This window comes from Marmota monax, unplaced genomic scaffold (assembly GCF_021218885.2).
Source record: "Marmota monax isolate L192 unplaced genomic scaffold, Marmota_monax_Labrador192_F-V1.1 WCK01_AAM20220418_F8-fsc00070, whole genome shotgun sequence".
In the NCBI taxonomy this organism is placed as follows: domain Eukaryota; kingdom Metazoa; phylum Chordata; class Mammalia; order Rodentia; family Sciuridae; genus Marmota; species Marmota monax.
The window spans coordinates 3202840-3229040 of NW_026692116.1; the positions used below are offsets into that span (position 1 = coordinate 3202840).

At 32.9% G+C, this 26201-nt stretch overlaps 1 protein-coding gene across 5 annotated transcripts in view; it reads right to left on the minus strand.

Annotated features, from left to right (window-relative positions):
- Evi5 (ecotropic viral integration site 5) overlaps positions 1–26201 on the minus strand; it is a 210014-nt gene that overhangs the window by 76006 nt on the left and 107807 nt on the right. For 3 of the 5 annotated variants that reach the window (XM_058585230.1, XM_058585228.1, XM_046461808.2), the window contains 5 exons: positions 25435–25488; positions 22615–22647; positions 21906–22052; positions 4122–4256; positions 896–1036 (listed from right to left, as the gene is read on the minus strand). In XM_058585230.1, the coding sequence (XP_058441213.1) occupies positions 896–1036; positions 4122–4256; positions 21906–22052; positions 22615–22647; positions 25435–25488 (510 nt within the window). The remainder of the gene's footprint in view (positions 1–895; positions 1037–4121; positions 4257–21905; positions 22053–22614; positions 22648–25434; positions 25489–26201) is intronic. The other 2 variants (XM_058585233.1, XM_058585236.1) reach the window with 2 other exon arrangements.

The window sequence follows — 26201 nt, forward strand, 5'->3', positions numbered from 1 at the left end:
TTTTCTCTGCATATACTGAGGAGTAATTCTAGTAAAGAGTACAATTTTCACCCTAATCTTTAATAGAGATTTTTTCACATTATCTTCAATGAAACACAAAGAAAAGAATAGGGTCATTCATTAAGAAGCAACATTAGAAGTTATATGCAGTGCTTCTCAAAATTTGTGGTTAAGGACCAGTTCTGAGTTTTTGTTTTTTGATTTTCAGCTTATTGCAACCTGATACTTTCTACAAAATACATTTTTTTTAAAAGCCATGACACTGTAGAAGTCTAATTTTAGTCTTGGACAGATGTCTTTGCCTCCCCTCAATTCAAACCAATTCTGAAACTATGTGTTTTTTTGTTTGTTTGTTTTGTTTTAATTCCCTTGTTCTTTTCTGTCTTTCAGAGCTTTGTATTTTCTTCCTTGTCAATAATTTTCCTCATGTGTGGATAAATTTGTGGGCATGTAATTAGTTAAATTTCATATACTTTATGAGATAACTATTTTTAAAAGAAGTTACAAATTTATAGACAAATTTATATTGCTGTCACCCTTCTGATGTTTCACACTGATTGTCAATGATTTAATATCAACATTAGAAAAAATGTGTACAGTATAAAAAGAGTATTTTCTTAGCCTTCTGCAGAAAATGTTATGTAATACACAATCATGCAACAAAAAAAAATCACCTGATTTCTATCTTTTATTTCATTATAAGAATTAAGAAGGTAGAAGCAGTTTCAGTGTACCTTCAAATTATAAATGCTCTTAATCTTGACATTAATCAAGGATTTTTCTCACTTTAAACTTAACCATCTCCTACTTAACCATCATCATCAGCTACTTCAAACATCAGCTACTTCAAACAAACTGGATATTTCTGAAAAGTACATAAAACATATTGGTGTACCTGCCAGTGTTCTTCTAAATCCTTGACTTGCTGTCTAAGTTCTTTCAAACCCATAATGGCTTCTGCTTCTCTCAGCTTCACAGCAATGAGTTCCTCCTGAAGCCTTGCAACATTATTCTCATCAGGAAAGGAGTTGTTTCTCTAATTGAGAAAAAATTTAACTTGAAATATATTAATTCAAGAAACAACATATGGTACACACTGAGCTATTTTGTACCATATGTAATTAAATACTTTATTTTATTCAGTTTTATTGAAATATATTTCATACAACATAAAACTCATCCTTTTAAAGTATATAAGTGAGTTATTTAGTCATCACCAAACTCTAATTTCAGAATATTTTTACACACAAAAAAGAAACCTTATGGGGCTGGGGTTGTAGCTCAGTGGTAGAGCGCTTGCCTTGCATGCATGAGGCCCTAGGTTCGATCTTCAGCAACACATAAAAGTAAATAAATAAAAATAAAGATATTGTGCCCATCTACAACTAAAACAATTTTTTTTAAAAAAGAAGCCTTATGCCCATTAACAGTAATTATTCATTCTTTTAACCCCCAGTTCCTGGCAACCACTTATCTACTTTGTGTGTCTATGGATTGGCCTATTCTGAACATTTCATATAAATGGAATCATGCAATATGTGATTTTTTTGTGACTAGCTTATTTCAATTAACACAATGTTTTTAAGATTCATTTCTTTTTATTGCTAAATAATATTCTATTGTACAAACATCACGTTTTTATTTATTAATTCATCAGCGAAAGGAAATCTGGATTGTTTGCACTTTGGGGCTCTTATAAATATTGCTGATTTAAAGACTTAAAGAAAAGAACAGTCCAAAATCTGTTTTTATTTTCTTAGCACGTTATCTTGGAAGAGGGGTGTCAAATCTCTGTGTATCGGTCACTATTTATATCAATAGTCAAGAAAATACCAAGATGACCTAAATATTTGCTTGATGGATTCAAGACTTAAATCAATCTCCTGCCATACTAAAGGACCCACCTGATAACTTTCCAGAGCAGTTTAATACTGAGCTAACAGGAGATCCAAAAACAGCCCTAGAGAAAGTTCCCTGGATAAACTAAGATACTGTTGAGATTTCAAGGCCTGGTTCTGTGACATTTTCTATCTCTAAAATATTTTATGGAGGTCACAAAGATTTCAGCCCACAGGGATTATAGAATAAAGTACTTTCACAAATTATGCACATTTTTATGATGGATTTTAAACATTCTCTAAACTGAAGATCAGAATATACTAATGTATATGCATTAAAAAGATTACTGGAATGGTATAAAGGTGTATTAAGAATTGTACGCAAAAAAAAAAAAAGAGAGCTCATGTATAATGGCATAATTTGGCGTGAACATACTTCATATACAGAGTTACAAAAAATTGTGCTGTGAATGGATAATCACGAATGTAATGCACTCCACTACTGTCATGTATATAAGAAACAAATAAAAAAAGGAAAAAAATTTAAAAAAAAAGATTACTGGAAGCAGAGAAAGAAAATGTTGTACAATGAGGTTAACCATAATGCAAACTTCTAACTTACTTTCTACTCTAAAACGTGAATATCAACACAGCCACTTAAGAAATCATACAAGGCCTCACTATGTTTCCCTGGCTGGCCTTGAACTCCTAGGCTCAAGGGATACTCCTATTTCAGCCTCCCAAGTAGCTGGGACTACAGGCACATGCCATTCCCCTTGTCAATAAACCCATTTTAAAAAATTTATTTATTTATTCTAATTTGTTATACATGACAGCAAAATGCATTTCAATTCATAGTACACATCTACAGCACAATTTTTCATGTCTCTGGTTGTACACAAAATAGAGTCACATCATTCATGTCTTCATACATGTACCTAGGGTAATGATGTCCATCTCATTTCACCATCTAAGAAACCAATTTTTTAACTGGACCCAAATACACTTCTTTCTACCAAATACTTAGTCTTTCCAAATGTAAGACTTAGATTCTTATCTAAACCATAGAGCCCTGAATATTCCTAGATTAGAAACCAAATATTCTGTTAGGTATTTCTTTCAGCATTGTTGCTTGCTTTTTTCACACACACACACACACACAAAAAAAAAAAAATCAAAGAATACATTTTCCAGATAATATACAAACAGCAAGCAGATTTCTAGCAAAATTTTTCCACTTCTGATTCTAGTTACACCTGTTCTAGTTCTTTAAAAAATAGTTAAGGGGCTGGAGTTGTGGTTCAGTGGTAGAGCACTTGCCTAGCATATGTGAGGCACTGGGTTCGATTCTCAGCACTGCATATAAATAAATGAATAAAAAAACAAAAGGTCCATCAACATCTTAAAAAAAAAAGAAATAGTTAAGAACAATTCAGGCTGTTATGTTGATTTTCTATAAGCCTTCTTGATTCAACAATACCTAGGGACTGGGCTGGGGCTGAAGCTCAGTGGCAGAGTATCTGCCTCGCATGTGTGAGGCCCTGGGTTCGATCCTCAGCACCACATAAAAATAAATAAATATATTGTGTATATCTACAACTAAAATAAATAAATAAATAAAAACCTAAGGGCAAAAAAGAATGAACTCAACATCAATGATTTTATAGATGAGAAAAAAAAAAGATTCAGTTTGTGATCTAGAGCATAGTTGCTCAAATCTGAGTTATAAAAAACCTGTAACTTTTTCTATTTACTCTACTTATCTACTAGGTCTTGACATTCTTTGATATCCTGGAGAAGAAGTAAGTGAGTACCTATAAATAAGCACCACTCAGGATAAGGGGAATTTGCCATATATCCTGAGGTGACTTGTTCTAGCTTGGTTCTAAATATTACACTCAGAGGAACTTTTCTCTGAAATTTCTATGAACTAGTCCTATTCTCTCTCTTCCACATATAGATATTGCAACATTTGAGGACACTTCCTTTCTGTTACCTAAGTTTTTCTTCTTCAACATTTAAATATTCTTTCTATGAACATTATCCTGGTTGTTTTCTTCTAAAAGAGCTCTAATTTTCATTTTTGTCCTTAATTATAAGGCCTGGATTAGTATGGTAGCAACAAAGAAGAGCTGGCAATCTTTCAAATATTTCTTCTTTGTTCTAACTTTCTAACATTGTAAAAGTACCAAGTTTAATTTTAATTACTCAATAATACTTAATAAATACCTACCACATCTCCCCTCTAATTTAGGGGTGAACAGCATTTGTGTTATTTCTTACCTTTTCTATATCCAGGATTTTATCCTGCATCTCCTTTAGTGCACATTGAGACTCAGCTTCACTTAGTCGGGCTTGGACCAATTCCTTCTCCAGCTGTAGCACAAAATCTTCATTGTAGTTGGAACTGCATTTATGCTAAAGGTTACAAACACATACTGTAATTTCATGGAAGCATGGAGATGTATACACAGTAAAAAAAAAAAAATACAATTACATAATTCAGGTATTAAGGGCAACCAAACAGTAAAAGTTACATCTACTCAATATTCCCAGCTATTTTCTCCACTTAATGTCTCAATGAGTAAAAAAGCCCAGTTCTACTATCTTTAAAGATAATCATATTTTGGGGTTTGGTAACTAGTTATTATATTCACCAAGTCCAATTAATTTTCGTTCCATTCATCATTTCATTTTAGTATCCAGATACTAAGAATATGTTTTGACTCTACAGACCTGATCTGTACAATATAGTAGTCACTGGCCACATACGGTTACTGAGCACTTGAAATATGGCTAATCCAAATTGAAATAAGTTGAAAGTATAAAATACAAACTGAATTTCAAAGGCTTAATATGAAATAAGGACTGCAGATGAAGCTTGGTAGTAGAGTGTCCACTTAGCATGCACAAGGCCCCCTGGGTTCAATCCCTAGCACAACAGCAAAAAAAAAAAGAAAAAGAAAAAAGAAAGAAGAAGACAACTCAATAATTTTTACACGGATCATATGTTAAAATAATACTTTATATCTATTGAGTAAAAATATTAATTTTACCTATTTTTACTCCCTGTAATGTGACTACTAGAAAATTTTAAATTACACATGTGGCTTACATATTGCTATTAGACAGCACTGCTACAAATGATAGAAGTACACATTTACTGAAAACTCTATTTTACTCTAATGGAAATAAAAATGGATAAAAATGGAAATGATCATTGAAAACACAAAGAAATCAATCAAAGAAGCATGAAACCTTTCCATTTCCTTTTCTATGCTATAATGTGAATCAAGGAAGTCACTTAAGAAGTTCTTTCCAAATGAGTTCTGATACAAAAACTTTCGCACAAAAGCAAAAATATATCTAAATCTTCATTATAAAAAGCCTCCTAGCCAGGCACAGTGGCACACTGTACAACTTGGAAGGCTGAGATAGGAGAATCCCAAGTTTGAGGACAGTCTCAGCAACACAGAATATCTCAAAATGAAAAACAAAAAGGGCTGGGGGATGTATATAGCCCAAGGGTAAAGTGCCCTTCGTTCAATCCCTAGCATAAAACAAACAAACAAAAACCTTTCTAAAATAACTTGTCTATCATTTCACACTTAATTCATATAATTGAAAGAAAAGTGGCAACTTAGAATTTCAAAAAAGAGAAAACAATCTAATGAACTGGCATGACTAAAGAAAAAAATGTTTAACTCCTTAACATATTAGGATCAAAATGGATGTTAAATTAAAATTATTAAAAATGATTAATGGCTGGGCAAACGTCTATAGTCCCAGCTCCTTGGGAGGCAGCTAAGGCAGGAAGGTTGCTTGAGTATTCATGTTCAAGACTAGCTTGAGCAACACAGTAAAATCCTGTCTCAAAAGATTAAATTCTTAATTAAAATACTTGGTATCTCTTGCCCCAGTTACTAAAAAAAGATGTCCAAATAGAAACTTTTTAATTCCATGAGTTACATATTACTTCTCCTAGTAATTGTGATGCTAGGAGTATTTTGATTAAAATACTTTACAGGAAGCACATCTGCAACAGGTAGACCACATTAGCTAATACTTACCTCATCAAATGGGAAAAATCACTCCTTTGGAATAACCTCATCCAAATAGTGCCACAATTTTTTTAATGAGATCATAATTATTTTACAAGCACTACCAGAATTGTCTGCCTTTAACCTAAAGCCCTGATACTGTAGTCCAGGTTTGTCTGCCCCCAACTGGTTAGTAGAAGATCCCCAATAAAATATTCAAAGTCAAATGGCCCACAGGAGAATAGAATGCTTCATCTGACATAAACCAATTATTTCAACCAAGTACCAAAACTACAGTAATGTAGGGAACAAAGTTTTATCAGTAAAATTTACAGAGCTAAGTTCTGATAACATGTTAACTCTGTATAATACATACCTTATGCTTTTTATATAGCAAAATATTACTTTATACTTCTGGATGAAAATCATTCTATATGTGTTATGCAATTTTCTTTTTTACTACTGATAGGTCTATGGAAGATAATTCTTAATTCCTAGGTCATCATGATGATGATCAACTAATATACTGCAAAGTATACAGGATCCAAGGAATATGGAGTATTTCTGGCATCAGAAAAAATAAAACATCAACCTATACCGTTTCAGTTTTTTGTTTTTTTTTTTTTAATGTCTGGTTTACTACTTCTATCTTTCCCTCTGTTGTCATTTTCTGCAACTTTCAATCCTAGTTTTATTTTGGTTCTCTGTTTTTGGTATTTAGTCTTGTCTCCATATTTAGTTACCTGGTTTACTTTTTCTAGCAGTGATTTTTACCCCTTGTGTCACAGACTCTTGGCAATAATACAAAACTCACTTTTCCAAAACAAAAATATAATATTCACAAAGTTCTGTATATAATTCCTGACCTCCCTGAAGCTTTCATATACCCAGTTAAAAAACTTCTTCATAAGGTACTTCTTTAATCCCCGACTATTCTTATGATCAGTTACCTATATAAAGTCCACATTGATTCTCTTAACACCAAGTATGAGAATTCACAGCAGCTCTAGTTTCTAACTGACTGCTATTCGTTTCCATACAAATGTGCTATCAAATAAAACTTCATTGAAAAGTTATCATCATCTTCCACAAACCAATTCCTTTCCTTGATTTCTCTATTTGCCATTAGCCTAAAATCTCTTATTTGGCTACACAGAACACAAGATTTTCTGTTCTAGAATGCTTCCCTGTCATTCCTTCTTCTTCATTTCCCACCACTGCCCTAATAATTAGTCTGTTTTTTTTTTTTTTTAAAGAGAGAGAATTTTTTTTAATATTTATTTTTTAGTTTTCGGTGGACACAACATCTTTATTTTATTTTATGTGGTGCTGAGGATCAAACCCAGCGCCCCGCGCATGCCAGGTGAGCACGCTACTGCTTGAGCCACATCCCCAGCCCAATAATTAGTCTCTGTATTGCCATTTTTATCCTCCAGCAATCTACTGTAAATGCTGGCACCAGAGTTCCCTAAATAGCACTTTCAATCACATTCTTCCTTCAATCAAAAGTTTGTAGGTGCTTTTATGGGCTGGGGATGTGGCTCAAGCGGTAGCGCGCTCGCCTGGCATGCGTGCGGCCCGGGTTCGATCCCCAGCACCACATACAAACAAAGATGTTGTGTCCGCCGAAAACTAAAAAATAAATATTAAAAAATTCTCTCTCTTTCTCTCTAAAAAATAAATAAATAAATAAATATATCTTGTATATAAATTATTGATAAACTAGTCAAGATGATCAGGGTTGCCTGACTTCTTAAAAAAAAAAAAAAGTTTGTGATTGTCCTCTACTGTTTAAGGGATAAGTTCTAAATTCCATAGTTTCATTTGTTATTTCTCTTTGGTACTTCCCATTTGTTACTCTACCCACTGTAATCTAGTTTAGTTGTTCTCTCTTGATAAAACTTCTATTCTGTAACAATATCAAGACCCCATTAACAATATCAAGACCCAATGACAAGCTCTTCTCTTTTATTCAGCTTTTACCTTCTATGATTCTTAACACTATTAACCACTTAAACTCTTACTTCCCTTAGTGTTTCGAGCCTGAGGAAATTTTAATTCCATGCTTTATTAATACAAAAACATTAGTGAAAAGTACTAGTGTACTTTCTTTAACATTTAAAGTGAATCTAACTCCTTTAAATCAATTTATTTCATTATCATTTTTTTTTCACTCAGCAATTAGCCCTGTCCATTGAATCCATACCCATTTTCATTAAGACCAATTCTTTTTTAATATTTATTTATTTTTTAGTTGTAGTTGGACACAATACCTTTATTTATTTATTTTTATGTGGTGCTGAGGATTGAACCCAGGGCCTCGAATGTGATAGACGAGCACTCTACCGCTGAGCCACAACCTCAGCCCCAGGACCAATTCTTAACAGGTAAACATTTTTAAATGAGTTTAAATTTATTGATTAGAAGTTTTGTTGTTTATTTCATTTCACAACTGACCCATTAGAACTTCTGCATCTGAATTTTTTTTACATTATTTCTACTATATCCAATTTTCCCTGTTCAAATTTTTGCACATTTAAATTTGATCAGGAGGGTGACATTTCTGTCAATATTTAATCTATTATAAATTTTACCATGTCGGGCTGGGGCTGGGGCTGGGGCTGGGGCTCAGTGGTAGAGTACTTGCCTAGCACATGTGAGGCCCTGGGTTCAATCCTCAGCACCACATAAAAATAAATGAAATAAAGGTACTGTGTCCAACTAAAAAATAAATATTTTTAAAGAAATTTTTACCATGTCAGTTTTTGCTCTTGTATAAATTTGGTTCTATCATTAGCAGTCTGTGTAATTAGCTGAGCACACTGACAATTGAATAATGTTAATATTAATTCTAAAAATAGCTTTTATTGAGCACTTACTATGTGCCAAGCATTGTTCTAGAACATCAATTCAAGTACTTAAGAATCAACAGCAGCCCTCTATTATAACTACCTCTGTTACACACAGGACAAAATGTAGCACAGAAAGGTTAAATATCTAGTCTAAGGACATTAAGCCAATGAATGGCAGAATTCACATCAAAAGGACAAGGTAAAAAAGATGCCTCTTGGACTATACATGGCCTGAAGTCAGCCATCACAGTTTCAATTTTCTATTCTGCACAAAACGTTTTGTAACATGTTTTATTGTTTATGACTAATAAATAACATTGGTGATAGCAGCTAATATTCAGAGTACTATGTGCTAGGCACATGCTAAGGACTTTATATTCTCACTTAACCTTAACTACAACTACCACTTTACTAATAAGGAAAGTAATAAGACTCAAAAAGGTTAAACAGTAATTGACAGTGCTGTTAACTGAGAACATGGATTACAAAGCCCATGTTCCTAACCTAACCATGTGTTAAATGAAAATACACATCCTTCTAAGGATTAGTGGTATAATAAGAAATCTAAGCTTGTTTTTTTAAAAAAACTAAGCACCTAGGTCTCATATAATGTCCTTGTAATAAAATATTCCTCAGAGATATTTCATATTGAAATTAATAACTTGGATTATTTATATATATATATATATATATATATATATATATATAACTTGCTTTACCAAATGACAACTGCTATAATCATGATAACTGATATCAAATGGCCATATATTTTTAAAAGTCTATAAGTAGCGGGCACAGTGGCACAAACCTATAATCCTAGCTACTTGGGATGCTAAGGCAGGAGGATCTCAAGTTGGAGACCAATCTAACCAATTTAACGAGACCCTGTCTCAAAAATAAAAATTTTAAAAAGATCTGAAGATGTAAATCAACAGTAGAATACTTGCCCATCATGCATAATTATGTCCCTGGGTTCAGTCCCCAATATTGTCAAAAATTAAGACAAAAAACAAACAAAAAGTGGAATCCCCTACACTTACATCAACTTCTGCCAACACATCTCTTCATGTTTCTGGGATAACAGGAATCCCATCCCAATCCAGTGCAAACTGACAGAAGAGTAAGTTCTGGTCTGCTTTTCAATTTCATGCACTTTTCTGGTGTTGCAAAAGTTACAAAGGTGAAGGTAAGTTACAAAGTCCTTAGTAGTCTTTTTTTGCTTGTGTTTTAAAGAAAATTCTCAGATTCAATGTCTGAAGGATACATGATTAATATAGTGAAAAGGAAACATTTGTATCTAGGAAAGTTTCTTTGGACAAATTGAATATTCCTTGAACTTCCCATAAATTGAGTAACCCTTATCTGAAAAGTTTAGGTGTTTCAAATTTCGGAGTCTTTCAGATCTGAGAATTTTTGCAGACTCCACAGTAAAAAAAAAAAAATTCAGACTTCAGAATATTTTGGATTTCACATTTTTAAATTAAGGATGCTCAACCAGTATTACTAAATGACTAAATCCAAATGAGAAAGAACTGTCTATAAAACATACCAAATATTGCCTGATTTATTTACACATTACATTCCTAGCTAATATCAAAACATAACATTTATATAATATACCCTTTACAGGAATCCAAACATTTCATAGAACTCTGTATTCTTTTCTTCTGTAACATTTATCAGAACTCTAATTAAAAAGTAGTACAATTGGGGCTGGGGATGTGGCTCAAGCGGTAGCGCGCTCGCCTGGCATGCGTGCCTCCCGGGTTCGATCCTCAGCACCACATACAAACAAAGATATTGCGTCTGCCGATAACTAAAAAATAAATATTAAAATTTTCATTTTCTCTCTCTCTCTCTCTCTTTAAAAAAAAGTAGTACAATTAATTTTTAAAAGGTATATATACTACATACTATCTAAGCAATGCCAGGGACAGTTTGTATTACTCCAAATAGTGCTTTTCATAGTAGGTAAGCAAACGATATTTTTTGAATAGATTAGTAAGTCAGATTTTGGTTTACAACAACAAAAACCCTATATGATTTACATTGGGTAAGAGTAAGTAAGAGCTAAACTAGTTTTTATTCTGATGTCCATTTAGCAACTTTGGCCCACTTTAAAAAAAAAATGGCATGCTATGCTATGTTTTTAATGGAAAACAGTAAGTACATCTGTACTATCACATCCAAAAGCATTTTGGAAAAAGACATCATTATATAAAAGTAAAGTACTCCAGAATATGTATCTGTTGCATGAAATCACAGCAGAAAAATATAAAATAAAACTATATTTTGCTTTCCCTCAACAAAAGACCCCCCAAAAGATGTTCATAATCTTCGCTACCACATATTCTAAATAGCATTTTTAACAACGAAGCAATACAGATGTAACTATTTAAAGATTTGCTACAAATTGGATTTGCATTTATTTAGAAATTTATCATTTTTATATGATTTGCTCCTAACGTCTGCAAATCATTTTTTTTTTTTTTAAAGAGAGAGGAGAGGGGGGGAGAGAGAGAGAGAGAGAGAGAGGGAATTTATTTATTTATTCTTAGTTTTTCGGCGGACACAACATCTTTGTTTGTATGTGGTGCTGAGGATCGAACCCGGGCCGCACGCATGCCAGACGAGCGCGCTACCGCTTGAGCCACATCCCGAGCCCCTGCAAATCATATATATCTTTTAGGATGAAAGTTTATTTCTGAAGGGAGGGAAAGAAGAGGTACATGGGAACGAAATGGACCAAATTATATTGCGTGCATGTACAAATATGTAAAAATGAATTCCACTATTACGCACTAATTTTTTTTAAAAAGTTTTTCTCTGGTTGTTAATGAAGAAGATGTTAAAAAAAAAAACAATCATTCCCATTAAAGTGATTCCTCATTTGTTATTAAGGCTTAAAGGAAAATAAGATTATGCATAAATATAAAGCATTTAATCTTTAGACTAAATTTAGGTCAAAATTATTTTTGGTTTTAAAAAAAAAAAAGTCCAGATTTATAGGGATACTGACAAAAAGCTCTACAGTTTACCTGGAGGCTGGGCTTGTAGCTTAGTGATAAGCATAAGCTCAATCCACAACAACAAAAAGTTTACCAAATTAAATGTGCAAGTCATCTATCTATCTTGGATTTTTAAAAAGACTTTTATCATCTACCTTTCATACTCATAAAGAAAAAAACACTAGGTAAATGAGGTATGGGGCAATTCCTCAGTACTGCTGAGCAAATAAGTTTTTCCAAATAAATTATCTGGAAGAATTCCCAACTTCCAATGACAGGCATTTTTATTAACATTTATTCATGTGTTTAATCGAGGTAAGATCAGTTTATAAACCTCACATCAAACCTACTGTTCTTAGAAGCACTATATAATTCCTGCAAATTCTCTTTAGAATTATAAAAAAGAGAGGAAAGGTCAGAAGAAAACTTCTCTTGCTCCCCTTAAGTATTTCCTGGTAAAGATCTTAAGAACTTCAAAAAGCAGTTATTTCAGCAATCAGCAGCTTAGCTATCTGCTAAATTCTTCCTTGTTTACGTTGATCTGAGCCAAGAGCAACTGGACAAAATTGCTTAATCAGGATACTTGAATGATATGTAGCCAAGTGTAGGGCACAAAGCTTTTAAACAGATCAAGCTACACTCAAAGAGAGTTGGTCTCACTGGGAAAAGTTCAACATGAAGACATCTGTGCCCCACCATACTTAAAAGAAAAAAGATCAGGTAAGTAATTGCATGAACTATGATCGGAGCAATGTTACTTCTAAGAGTTCTGCAAAAACAGACATGAAACATGTAAAATATCTAAATGTACAGTTTAATCTTCATGCTAAGCTTAATCTTATGATTCATTTTATATATGTGTGTGTGTATAAAATATATATATTTTTTGGTACCAAGGAATGAACTCAGGGATACTCGACCACAGAGCCACATCCCCAGCCCTATTTTGCATTTTATTTAGAGATGTCTCACTGAGTTGCTCAGCTTTTGCTGAGGCTGGCTTTGAATTCGTGATCCTCTTGTCTCAGGCTCCTGAGCCACTGGGATTACAGGCATGTGTCATTGTATCAGGCTTCATTTAATATTTATTTAGTATACTCGTTCAATAATAATATTAACTCAACCCATGTGTGTGGGCGAGGGATTGAATTTAGGAGTGCTTTACTTCTGAGTTCTACCTTTAGCCCTTTCATTTTTTGAGACATGACTTTGCCAAGTTGCCCAGGGTAGCCCTAAATTTGTGATCCTCCTTCAGTCTCCGGAGAAAGTGGGATTACACGCGTGCACCACGGTGCCTGGCTCTAACTTTTTTTTTTTTTTTTGGTACTAAAAAGTGAACCCGGGGGATTTAACCACTGAGTCACATTCCCAGCCCTTTTTACTTAGAGACAGGGTCTTGCTAAGTTGCTCAGAGCCTTGTTTAGTTGCTGAGGCTGGCTTTGAACTCATGATCCTCCTGCTGGGATTACAGGTATGTGCCACTGCGCCCGGCTTCATTTTTCTTTAATGTTTATTTATTTATTTAGTTATAGTTGGATACAATACCTTTATTTTATTTATTTTCATGTGGTGCTGAGGATTGAACCCAGGACCTCGCACATGCTAGACGAGTGCTCTACTGCTGCACAACCCCAGTGCCTGGCTTTTTTTTGTAAAACCAACAATATCAGGTTAAAACTGTCCAAGGACTAGTGTAAAATAAAAACAATGGCCTTTAAAGGTAATAATTCTACAACTGTATACTGCAGAAACATTTTTTTCAAAGAATGTCAATGCCCAAAATGAGTTAAAAATAAACCTTATCTTTTAAAAACTGCTACTCAAAAGTTTACTATATTATTATAAAATAACTATGGCATATCACTATATCAAAAGCATCAAAACAATTAAAAGTGATGTGAAATACTGAAGTTACTAAAGTCCATGAACTTTGAGTGATAAAGGATCTACAGTGAGCAAGTGGGAGGTTGGGGGTATGTCTCTTTTTTTTAAAGGAAAACTAGCTAATAAATATAGAAGAAAAAAAAGAAAATGAAAATCTCCATTTGGGACATTCAATATATAATAACTGATTCAATACAACCATCAATGAATGCTGAAATCATTAGGTAAAATGTGGATGGATACAATGAGAGTGAGTTCTGCATCTATGGATCCAACCAACCAAGGATAGGGGGAGAAATGTGCATCTGAACGGTACATGTATGAATCTTTTTTCTTGTCATTACTCTCTTAATAATACAGTATAACAACCATTTTAATAGCATTTACATTGTATTGGTCATTATAAATAATCTAGAGATGATTTAAGATACACAGGAGGTATGCATAGATTCCATGCAAATACTATGCTATTTTATATAAGAAACTTAGGCCTCCACATATTTAGGTGTGCATAAGGGTTCCTAGAACCAATTCCCCCAAGATATCAAGGTACAACTGTATTTATTTGGTACAAAAGTACTTCCAATAGACTACTCAGTAGTTGTAAAGACGAACCACACCTTTACAAAGGAGGGTCTAAGGTAATCAAATCTGGCTTGGTAATAATATTCATCATCATTTATAGCTGGCACAATTTATGTGTTTCCTGACTTAAAACAAAATGAAGTTCACAATACTATCATCTAAATATTTAATTGAATCTAATCTATAAGAAATACAATGACACTAGGAGGAAGGAATCAGACAAATTCAGAATATGAGATAAAGCAACTAGGCTTCATCTGTAAAAAGTTATGTGTCATTGCAGACACTGGTTATTGTTTAATTAGTATGGACAGAGATTTATCAATTTTATTGATCATTTCAAAGAACCAACTTCTGGTTTCATGGATTTTTCTTGTATTGTGTCCTTTTCAATTTGATTTTTAGTATTATTGGTAACTTTGCTTGCTTCTGATTAAATTAGCTCTTAAATGTCTAGTTTTTTTAAGGTAGAAACTTAGATGACTGGTTCAAGACTTATTCCCTTTCCTAATACAATCAATCAATATTATAAAATTGCTAGGACGCACTGCTTTGGATGGATCCAAATGCTTTCACAGTAGGGGAGAGTCACTCTCAGTTATCAAGCTATATACATTTCCAATAACCAAACAGCAATGTGATTGGCCTGTCATTCCTTACCTTACAACTAAGACCACCTCACTTCCATGTATAGGCTTGTATTCACTGGATTTCCAAAATCAACTATTTTTGTTTGGATCTTGAATGTCCCTTAGAAAAAGGCCCATGTGTTGAAGGACTGGATCTCAATCTGTATTACTATTGGAAGGCAGTAGAAACTTTAGTGGGGCCTTGTAGGAATACTGGAACACTGACCCTTCCTATCTTTTTGTTTCCTGGCTGCCATGAGGTGAACAGGGCCTCCTCTGCCATGCACTCCAGTCATGATGTCTAGTATCAGAAAGATGAATAATGCACCAATCTTATTCCTAAATAGGGGAACATAAAGAATTCTATGTCAGCTCTACTCTGGCACATTACTAAGAGCTGGCCTATCCAAATATTATATCCAAAAATCATATAAAATCATGGCTGTGGGTAATAGCCCCATATTTACCACTTGCCCTAGATGTTCTCTCCCATTAGTCCACTGAACTCCTGATACTCCAAATCCTTGTCTCCTCTATCTCTTAATCTTCTTGCTGTGGGACTACAGCTCTGTTAGAACTCACTTCTCTAGCTGCTACTTCTGACCTAATCTGCTTTACTTCATATTGCATCCCCACCCCCTTCCTTTAGTCTCAAAGTAAACCAAAACTCTGATTAACACAACCCATACTCGGCCCTGAGGGAGTCTCCTATCCTCCCAGTCTCCTTCCACAAGCCAGATTACTTGCTTCTAGTCCTACCCCAACTATCACCAAAGGGTTCCTGTACTAGAATTTTATGTGCTTGCATAAGGATGTCTTCTATTGCAATCAAAAGATTAAATGTGACATCTTTGCATCTTTTCCTTCATTTCTTTAGCCTTTTGGGGGTAATATGTTGAGGAAAAATTCAAATAACCATTTTAAAATTAACAATTCAATGGCATTAAGTACATTCAAAATGTTGTAAGGAGCTGGGGTTGTAGCTCAGTGGTAGAGCACTTGCCTAGCACATGTGAGGCACTGGGTTTGATCCTCAGCACCACATAATAAATAAATTAATTAAATAAAGGTGTTAGGTTCTTCTACAACTAAACATATTTTTTAAAAATGTTGTGTAACCCTATTCACAATAGCTAAACTATGGAACCAACCTAGATGCCCTTCAGTAGATGAATGGATAAAAAAAAACATGTGGAATTCAGCATTAAAAGAGAATTATAAAACCATGGTATTTGCAGGTAAATGGATGGAGCTGGAGAATATAACACTAAGTGAAACTAGCCAATCCCCCAAAAACCAAATGCAGAATGATTTATCTGATTTAAGGATGCTGATTCATAATATGCTGCGGGGGTAGGAGGGATGGGAGGATTAAATGAACTCTAGGTAGGGCAAAAGGGAAAGGGTGAAGGAGCAGAAGGGAGGGGGCACAGTGGTAGGAAAGACGGTGGAATGCGATGGTTATCATTACCCGAAGTACATGTATGAAGATATGAAGGATATGACTCTACTTTGTGTACAACCAGAGATACGAAAAATTGTGCTCTATATGTGTAATATGAATTGTAATGCATTCTGTTGTCATATATAACAAATTAAAATTTTTAAAAAATGTGTGCAACCACCAACTCTATCTGGTTTCAAATCATTCCCATCACTCACAGTGAAATCCTTTACCTATTTAAGCAGCTTCTCACCGACCCCAATCTACTAGTAATCACCAACTTGTATTCTGTTCTATATGGATTTATCAACCCTGAATATTTCCTACAGCATAATCACATAATATATGAACTTCTGTATCTGGCTTCTTTCACTTAATTTAAGGTTTTGGAAACTCATTCACATTATAGCAAGTATTACAACTTTATTCCTTTTTATAGTTGAATAATATTCTTCTGTATGTATATATGATAATTTGCTTATTCATTCATCCATTAATGGACTTCTAACTTGTCTACTTCTTTTTTATAAATAATACTGCTCCAAATGTGTGTACACATATTTGTTTGAGTACCAGCAATTCATTCTTTTGGGTACACAACGAGAAACTGAATTGCTAGCACATAAATGATTTTTTTAATTACTCTATTTTGTCTCTACTACTTCCTACTTATCTACATATCTTTTCTTCACAAGAATTTTTAGTTGGTTTCCCTAGGGTTTATAAGAATACATTTTGCTGTTCCCCAAATACCCCAAACTTATTCCTTGATCAACACCTATATACACAGCCATGTTTTCTGTATGGAAGCTGAGAAATTCATATTGTCAAATGCTTTTCTTCTTTATATCATTCAGTCTTTGGCCAAATGTTACTTCCTCAGGGAAGCATACCATAACTGTCCTACCTACAATAGCACCCATACATACTACCTTGTTCCTGATTTCTTTTTTGTTGAAGCCTTTATCACCATTGAAATCATATTAATTTGTTTAAATGTGTCTTTCACACCAGAACACTCTATGCAATAGCAGGCTTCATTTCCCTTGGTTATTATTATCCCCTCCGCACTTAAAGATAATATTTTGCCCATTGGTTTTCAAATGAATAGATTAATATTCACTCCATTATAAGATGTCCACATCTTATAAGACTGAGCAAAATACAAAATGTTTACACAAACTTAAGTTGATATCTTAACAATAAATTAACAAATAAAATGGCAGTCAAGATTGTTTTCGTTCTCATGACCATCCAATTGGCTTCTGCTTGTATTTGGAGAAAAAAAGAGGGGAGGGGGGCTATCATAAAATCTGGGTCAAAAAGTAACTCATTTAAATGTACATTTGGTATGGTCTTTGCATTGAAAGAACTTTCAATTTCAAGTAAGATCTGAATAATAATGAAATACTACCTCATATCTACTAAGAAGGCTATTATTAAGAACAAAAACAAAATACCAAGAGTTGAGAAGGATGTGGAGATTGGAACCTTATTGACATTGCTAATGACAATGTAAAATGGTACAGCCATGGTAGAAAACAGTTTGGTGCTTCCTCAAAAACTTAAACATGGTATTATATATATGATCTAGTAAACCCATATCTAGGTATATACACAAAAGAATTAAAAGCAGGCACTCAGATAGTTATACACCAATATTCATAACAGCATTTTGTCAATAGCCAAAAAGTAGAAACAATATAAATGATGACCAACAAATGAATGAACAAAATTGCTATATACATACAATGGAACATTACTCAGACATAAAAATAATAAATTTTTTATAAATGCTACAACATATAGAAAATATTAATGTTAATCAAAATAAGCTAGACACAAAAGGGCAAATATTGCATAATTCCACTCATTTAAGTTACACAGATTGAGTATATTCACAGAGATAGAAAGCAGAATAGAGATTATCAGGTACTAGGAAAAAGAGGAATTATTATTTAATGGGTATAGAGCTTATTTGGAGTGATTTCAAGGTCTAGAAATAGCGGTTACCAACACTGTAAATGTGCTAATGCCACTGAATTATAAATTTAAATGATAATTTTATGCTGTATATGTTTGTCACAATTTAAAAAATCATCAAAAGAAAAAGAAAATAGTAAATGGATATGCTAAAGTAAAAGAAAAAGACATACAAGTCTCACATTTTATATGTGGATTTTAAGAAAAGGTAAAACTATGGTGATAGAAGACAGGTCACTGGGATGGGTGTTACTCTGTTATGACATATACATACAGTGGCTTTTGAAGACACACAAAGGAAATTTTGATAGCTATGGAAATATTCTTTATTTTGATTGTGGTAGGGGTTATACAACCATACACATTTCAAACACATCAAATCATACTTAAACTTGATGAATTTCATAATATGTAAATTATGCTCTACTAAAGGTCATCTTAAAAATGAGAGACCTGAGATAGTCTAGACCTAAACATTTCTAATACAAAACAAAAATGCATTCTTGAGTGTCCAAGATTAAACAGAAAAATGACTAAAATTTAGTGCTATATATGAAATCTAAGATTCTTTGCATCATATAAAATACTTCCATTTGTCAGTGGTGAGTGATGGTAGTAGACAGTTATATTTCAAATCTGTACCATATAACTGTCTACTACCATACAGATTTGAAATCCTTATTCTGGGAGTTTAAGAATTCATAAAGTTATACTGGAAGACTGTAATCAGAATATTTATCAATAGGTACTCATGGTACAGTCACTACTTTGTAAAGCAACTATTTCATTTGTCAAAATTCCAATGGATAAGATATTGTGTCTTGGGATCTTATATTCACTATGCCTTCTGAAGCCATATATAATTTTGCATAGATTTCTTTTAAAATACTGAAAAATGACTTATGTATAATGTTCTTCTAAAAACTTCTTTACTGAAGCCTAAAAAAAATCCAGGGCTCCCGCTGTCTTTCCTACACTAGCCACAAGAATAGTGTGTAAATGATCACATAAGTTTTGGTATTCAAACTAGATACAACACTACAAATCTTCTTCAAGCTACTTAGAATACTTAGGATTGTTTTGCTTCTAAGAAGACTGCACTTAGGATTTGAGTCTAAAGTCACAGCTACATTATATTATTACTGGTTCATTTCTGATTTCTTGTCAATTAAAATATCAACATCTTTGTTCCATAAGGCATTGGTAAAATACACATTTGAATTTTAAACCTAATGGACAAGGCTATATGTTTTGGGGAAACAATCTTTTATCTTCTCATTCTAAGTAGATATTAAACAGTTTTTGAATCTTGATTCATCATCTAACATATTAGTTCCATTTTTAAATAGTTCATGTATAAAAACTGCATGTGAAGATTTAAATACAAAATGCATCCTGTGTAAGTGTAAGACACAAAGACCTTTAAACATCAATAGTCTATTTCATTTGTTTATATGTGGTGCTGAGAATTGAACCCAGTCCCTCACACATGTGAGGCAATCGCTCTACCACTGAGCCCCAGCCCCAGCCCCAGCCCCAATAGTCTCTTAATATAATCCCCTATTAACACCAGCTACTTTTATTTTAATTTCTCTACCTTGACGGAAAACATAGTCATGAGGAAAGTCCATCAAGTAACTTGTAAAACTGTATTTGTGATCCAGTTTTTATTTATTACAAGTATGATATTACTCTGTTATGACATGCGCATACAATGGCTTTTGAAGACAGATGTTCTAGAAATTTTTTCATGAAGCATCATCAAAGACCCTGGACATTTTTTTCAGATATTTAACCTTGATTATTTTCTGTAAGAAATGTATTTGTCCACCTTGATGCCTATAGTATCTTTTATTTTCTAAAACTCATTTAAAGATAATAATAACAGGGGCTGGGGTTGTGGGCTTAGTGGTGGAGCACTTGCCTAGCATGCATGAGGCACTGTGTTCAATTCCCAGCACCACATAAACAAACTAAATAAACAAAATAAAGGTACTGTGTCCATCTACAACTAAAAAAGACATTTTTTAAAAAGATAATCATTCCACAAGTCATTTTAATATCTAAAATATGCAACTTAAAAATTGGAAATTTAACAAGGCTATCACTATTTTTCATTTACTCTGCACATTACTGCTTTATACTTCCATTTTATAGTTTATTTCCATTTAATTGTCCTCTCGGTAAGGGAAAAAATGAAAACAATCAAAACAGAAACCTAGTTCATCTTTATTTTGGCCCCACCAAGCAGGTCTATTTTGTCCTTCAAAAGGAACTCGAAGAGATTCCTTTCATTACACTTTATAAAAGTCTCATTACACTCTTGTAATTTTTGCTTGCTCAGTTAACTTTTTCATTATAAAACAACCTTATATTCTTTTTATACACATCTACCTATAAGGTTTCAATAACTGGAAACAAAGCAAAAAACTTAATTCATGATTCTAACATATTGAGACAGTAGTTTATGCTAAATACAAGCATAATACTTATCTTTCGGGGCTGGGGATATAGCTCAGTTGGTAGAGTGCTTGCCTTGCACGCACAAGGCCCTGGGTTCAATCCCCACCACCAAAGGAAAAAAAAATACTTATCTTTCCTTCTAAACAAATGATATTGTACTGATAATTCTTGTCAGTTTAATTCCCAACATGATTCAACAATTCTAGTTTCATGCTTTGATATTACTGACATTTTATATGAAGGCAGAACAAATAGCTGAGTTCTAGTTTTCTGAGTTATTATTTTCTCACTCTCATTTGTATTAGCCATCTTCAATAACATAATAGAAGAAACATGTGTTTATGGCTCTTTTCAATTATCAATTTTTTTCTGACTTCTGTACCCAAATGAGGATGCTGTTTCTTCATTTTACTAAATAAAAGTAATGTCTAACTTTGTAGTCATTCCATTTGCCCTAGACTTGTAGAGTTCTAGTTTCTACTTGCCAAAAGAAAACTAAAATAAGAATATCTTTTCAAAGATAGAGAGTTGGCTTTTCTTTTGAATCTTCATATTTTTGATTAAGATAATCCTAATCTGAATCTTGGAATGAAAAATTGTTATCAAGAATCCTAGGTTAGTTAACATGAATTTTAAAGGGTTACTTTTTTTCATCTTCACTACTTTTCTCCGTTTGAAAACATTCAGGCATATACCTTAACTCATAATTCAATGTCTTGATGTAGGAAGTCCAGGCTACAGAATATCATAAAATCTAAACTAACACATTCTCAAAACTCAAAATAAGATAATTATATATATTCTGTATGTGACTAATACTACATTTGCTCAATGAATAAAATCTAGCTGCAGTCAGGATTACCTATGGTCAAACAGATTTATAAAACCTAAAAAGCAGATCTGAAATACACTGGTTATTTTTTATGATTTGAAATGTAAGGAAAGAAATTATTAACTATTTCTAACAAAACTGGGGGGAGGGGCTAGAACAAGGAGTCTTTAGGCCACAGTAAGACCCCAGATATTACAGAACATAAAATGGAATAATTTAAGACTTCAATTAAAGTTAAAAAAAATTATTTAAAACAAGAGCACAGAAGTTGTGCTTCAAAAAATTTTTTTTTGGTTTAAAGGGAAAGGGATGAGAAAGGCGATACAAGGCACTACCAGACTCCTTACCCATTGTTGTTGGTGCTGGAGCTTCCTGATGGTATTTTCAGCTTGCTCCAGCTTAGCACTGGCCTCATCACTCTGCTGTTTGATGGTGGCCAACTCCCGTTTTATGAGGTAGTTTTCCTCAGCCTCCTGGGCTCTTGTCACTTGTCCCTTAGGACATAATTTTTTTGTGTGTAAAGCAATTTAGGACAGATTCAAGAAAGACTGCCTTTGTGAGGTTTAGTTATTTACTTTCACATGTTAAAAAAAGAATCACCTCAGAATAGAACAGCCTAGTTAATTATTAACTAGCAGCTTATTATTGCTCCAGAAAATTTTTGGAAACTAAATGAAAAATTAATTGACAATCTTAAGAACAATTCTTTCAGTCAATAAAAATTCATGCAATATTACTGAGTTGTACATGCAGGACTAAAATTTTCAACAAATAGCAGTTAATTTCAAAGAATCCACTGATTGCCATTTGTAATAAAGAATACTTTAAAAAATAAGGTTAGCTTTATAACGTGCAAAAGGTGCCTATTTGAGTGTACTAGATAAGTTATTAAAAATTAAATTTATACCCATATACCACCCAAAAAATTATTTCTAGGAAAATGCATGTAAAATTGCATGCATTAGAATATAAATTTCTGAGTTTAGGACTTTTCTTCAAAGTAGAGTTAGAGAAAATGCTTTAAAAAAAACAAAACACAAAAAAAAAAAACTATACCTGTATCAATCTATCTGCCAAGGAAGCACTTTCCTACAAAAGGAAAAATTCAGATAGAAATATAAGAGAAAGAAAATAAAAGTGATAAAATTAGGAATAAGAAGAAACAAAGGTACTCAAATTCCAACTGCTTTTCATTGTTAATTAAAAAGGACACCTAAAAATTTAAAACTTTTTTTAACTGAATAAGTTTTTATTCTTAAAAATACATCAAAACAAAGACTACAAAAAACCATGTGTTTCCAAGAAGAAAATGAACACAAATTCCAAGTGGATTTTCATTACTTGGGCAAGTAAATATCTTCTCTTGAAAGCTTACCTTTTTACATCTTTAATTTTAATCATATTATCAAACTACATATATGAAAGGGAGAAGGAATTTGAGTAAGCAATTCTACATATAAAGTGTGACAGCAATTCGTGCCATAGTAACATCCAAAGAAATAAAGTAAAGAAAATAAGACAAATGAAATCAATCAGCTCAATTTAATAAACACTAGTAATAATGAGCAAGTAAACTTTTTGGTTACAGAATTGAACTGATACGTAAGTATTTATAGAATTCTAAGTGTTGACACATCTAGGTCATTTAAGCCAGTAAAAAAGTTACTTAATTCTCTAGAAATAAAATCCAAACTTAATAATTTCCTACAGCATCTTTATCACTTTTAAACGGTTTAACAAGATAAGAACACTTTCTCTGAAAATGACTGACTCCAAAGACAAAAATTCACCTAGAAAATTGTCTTACTCTAAGCCAGGTTTAGGGAATGGGGGAGGAGGAAAAAAACAATTGAGTTCAACATTCATGTGGCATCACCAAAAAGTAGAAATAGCCTCAAAGCAACTCTAATACAATGAGAGACATACAGTGAAGCTATATTTTACTTAACATACAGTATCTGCAATTATTATACAATAGACAGACATGTAATAAACTTCCTATCCTTGTACACTGATATTTAATATGAAATCATCTTTTCTTTAAAAATGAAAGACAGGGGATGGGGTTGTAGCTCAGTGGTAGAGCACTCACCTAGCAAGTGCGAGGCCCTGTGTTCCATCCTCAGCATCACATCAAAATAAATAAATAAAATAAAGGTTTTGGTAGAGAGAGAAGAGGGGAGGGGAGGGGGGATAGTAGAGGATAGGAAAGGCAGCAGAATACAACAGACACTAGTATGGCAATATGTAAATCAATGGATGTGTAACTGATGTGATTCTGCAATCTGTATACGGGGTAAAAATGGGAGTTCATAACCCACTTGAAACAAAGTGTGAAATATGATATGTCAAGAACTATGTAATGTTTTGAACAACCAACAATAAAAATTTTTTAAAAAATAAAGGATTTTTTTAAAAAAAATTAAAAAAAAAAAAAAACGAAAGGGGGCTGGGGCTAGGGCTCAGTGGTAGAGCACTCGCCTAGCATGTGCAAGGCACTGGGTTCGATCCTCAGCACCACATAAAAATAAATTTTAAAAAATAAAGGTATTGTGTCCAACTACTATATATATAACGACTGAGGTGGTCACTCAGTGGTAGAGCGCTTGCTTAGCATGTGTGAGGCACGGGATTCAATCCTCAGCACCACATAATAAATAAATAAATAAATAAATAAATAAAGGTCTTGTGTCCATCTACAACCAAAAAGAACTTTAAAAACAAGAAAGAAAGAAAGAGAAAGAGAGAGAGAGAGAAAGAAAGAAAGAAAGAAAGAAAGAAAGAAAGAAAGACAAACACTGCAAATTATCCCTTTCCTAGTTTTTTATTTCTTAGATATTTATCTATAAACTTTCAGGAAGACTTCAAAGATACTTGACAATATAACAAGGAATATTTTTAAACCTAGTTACTCTTGCCTCTAATTTTTAAAGGGAGCAACAAAAAAAATCTGTGAATTCAAATGGTGTTTTTCTTTTAATAAAGCAAAATTCCTACACTATGCTTTGATTACTCCATTCATTCTTACAGTATCAGAAACACAACTACAAAAGGTTCATCAAAAGCACAACACAAAAATTATGCAAAATTTCCACATCTGCCAATTATTATGAAACAGAGAAGAGGCAATGAGTAGATATTAAAATAATTTTAACTAAAGTTTACACACAACTCTCTTTTACTGAAAATCAATATCAGAGTGAATTTTTATATAAAGAATACAAAGGGATAAGAATTTTAATCATTTTGACTAAATGTAAAAGTAATGTAAATGTAAAGTAATTCTAGACCTTAAATGAATTATTGCCTCACTTGACAGTCCATGAGGAAGCCAGGACAACATGTGAATCATCTGAGGATAGGAAAGGTAGCAGAATACAACAGTCACTAATATGGCATTATGTAAAAATGTGGATGTGTAACCGATGTGATTCTGCAATCTGTATTTGGGGTAAAAATGGGAGTTCATAACCCACTTGAATCTAATGTATGAAATATGATATGTCAAGAGCTCTGCAATGTTCTGAACAATCAATAATAAAAAAAACATTTGAATCATCTTTAAAAAGTTGTTATCAGAATCAATTCCCAATTAGATTCTAGAAGAACGTATTTTTTAGAGGTTACACAGAAAGAAAACAAATGACATCAATATTAATCCAATAATTACCCAAGTTAAAACCTTAATATGAAAGGTCAGGAACTTGTACCCATCAATTTTTATTAATAACTAGCTATGCGGCTAAACAGTAAGCTAGGCAAGTTAACAGTCAATAACACAACTTAAGAGATACATGTGCCAAATTTTTTGAGAATTTCTTAAATATATGGAAAAATCCTAAAAGCATTCAACAGAAATTCATAATAGTTACTTACTTTTTCTAACGTTTCAATGCGCTGTTTTAAAAGTCTATTTTCTGTGCGTAACCTCTGCCAAAAAAGAAAAAAACAAAATTTTGCTTGAAAGCATTCTGGAGAGTAAACAAAATTCCTAAATCAAGTCCTGAAAACATGCCATCTTTTATAAATAAAAAGAGTATAAGAAATGGTTACATTACCAGATGTCAGACCATTAAAGGCTCCCATTAAGAAATCTATGACAAAGGAATAATTGTATTTTTCATTCCAGCTATACACTAAAGTATATAAATAATCCTTCTCTTTTCTATATTTAAAAGGACAAAGATAAATGTTTTAAATTACCCATTAGATGGAAAAATTTGTAACCTGCCTATCTCCTACAAAGCCTATTCACATAATTAGTATTTAAATGTCAGTTGAATTAATAAAATACTTCAAATATGCATATTTATACAATAGCAAACTATCATTTTAGATTAGACAAGTCTTCATTTATATTATAGATACAAGTTGCAAAATTCCTTACATTTGAAATTATAAGACAATTTATCATGAGTTATCATCTACTTAAAAAAATTAGAAGCTCCAATTACAAGTACTGTTTCTACATTTAAGAAAAACCAGATTTAAAAAAAAAAAAAAACTTGGGCTGGGGATTTTAGCTCAGTTGGTAGAGTGCTTGCCTCGCATGCACAAGGCCCTGGGTTCAATCCCCTGTACCAAAGGGGGAAAAAAAAAAAAAGGGAAGAAAAAAAGAAAAAAAACTTTATTTAATTGTTCAA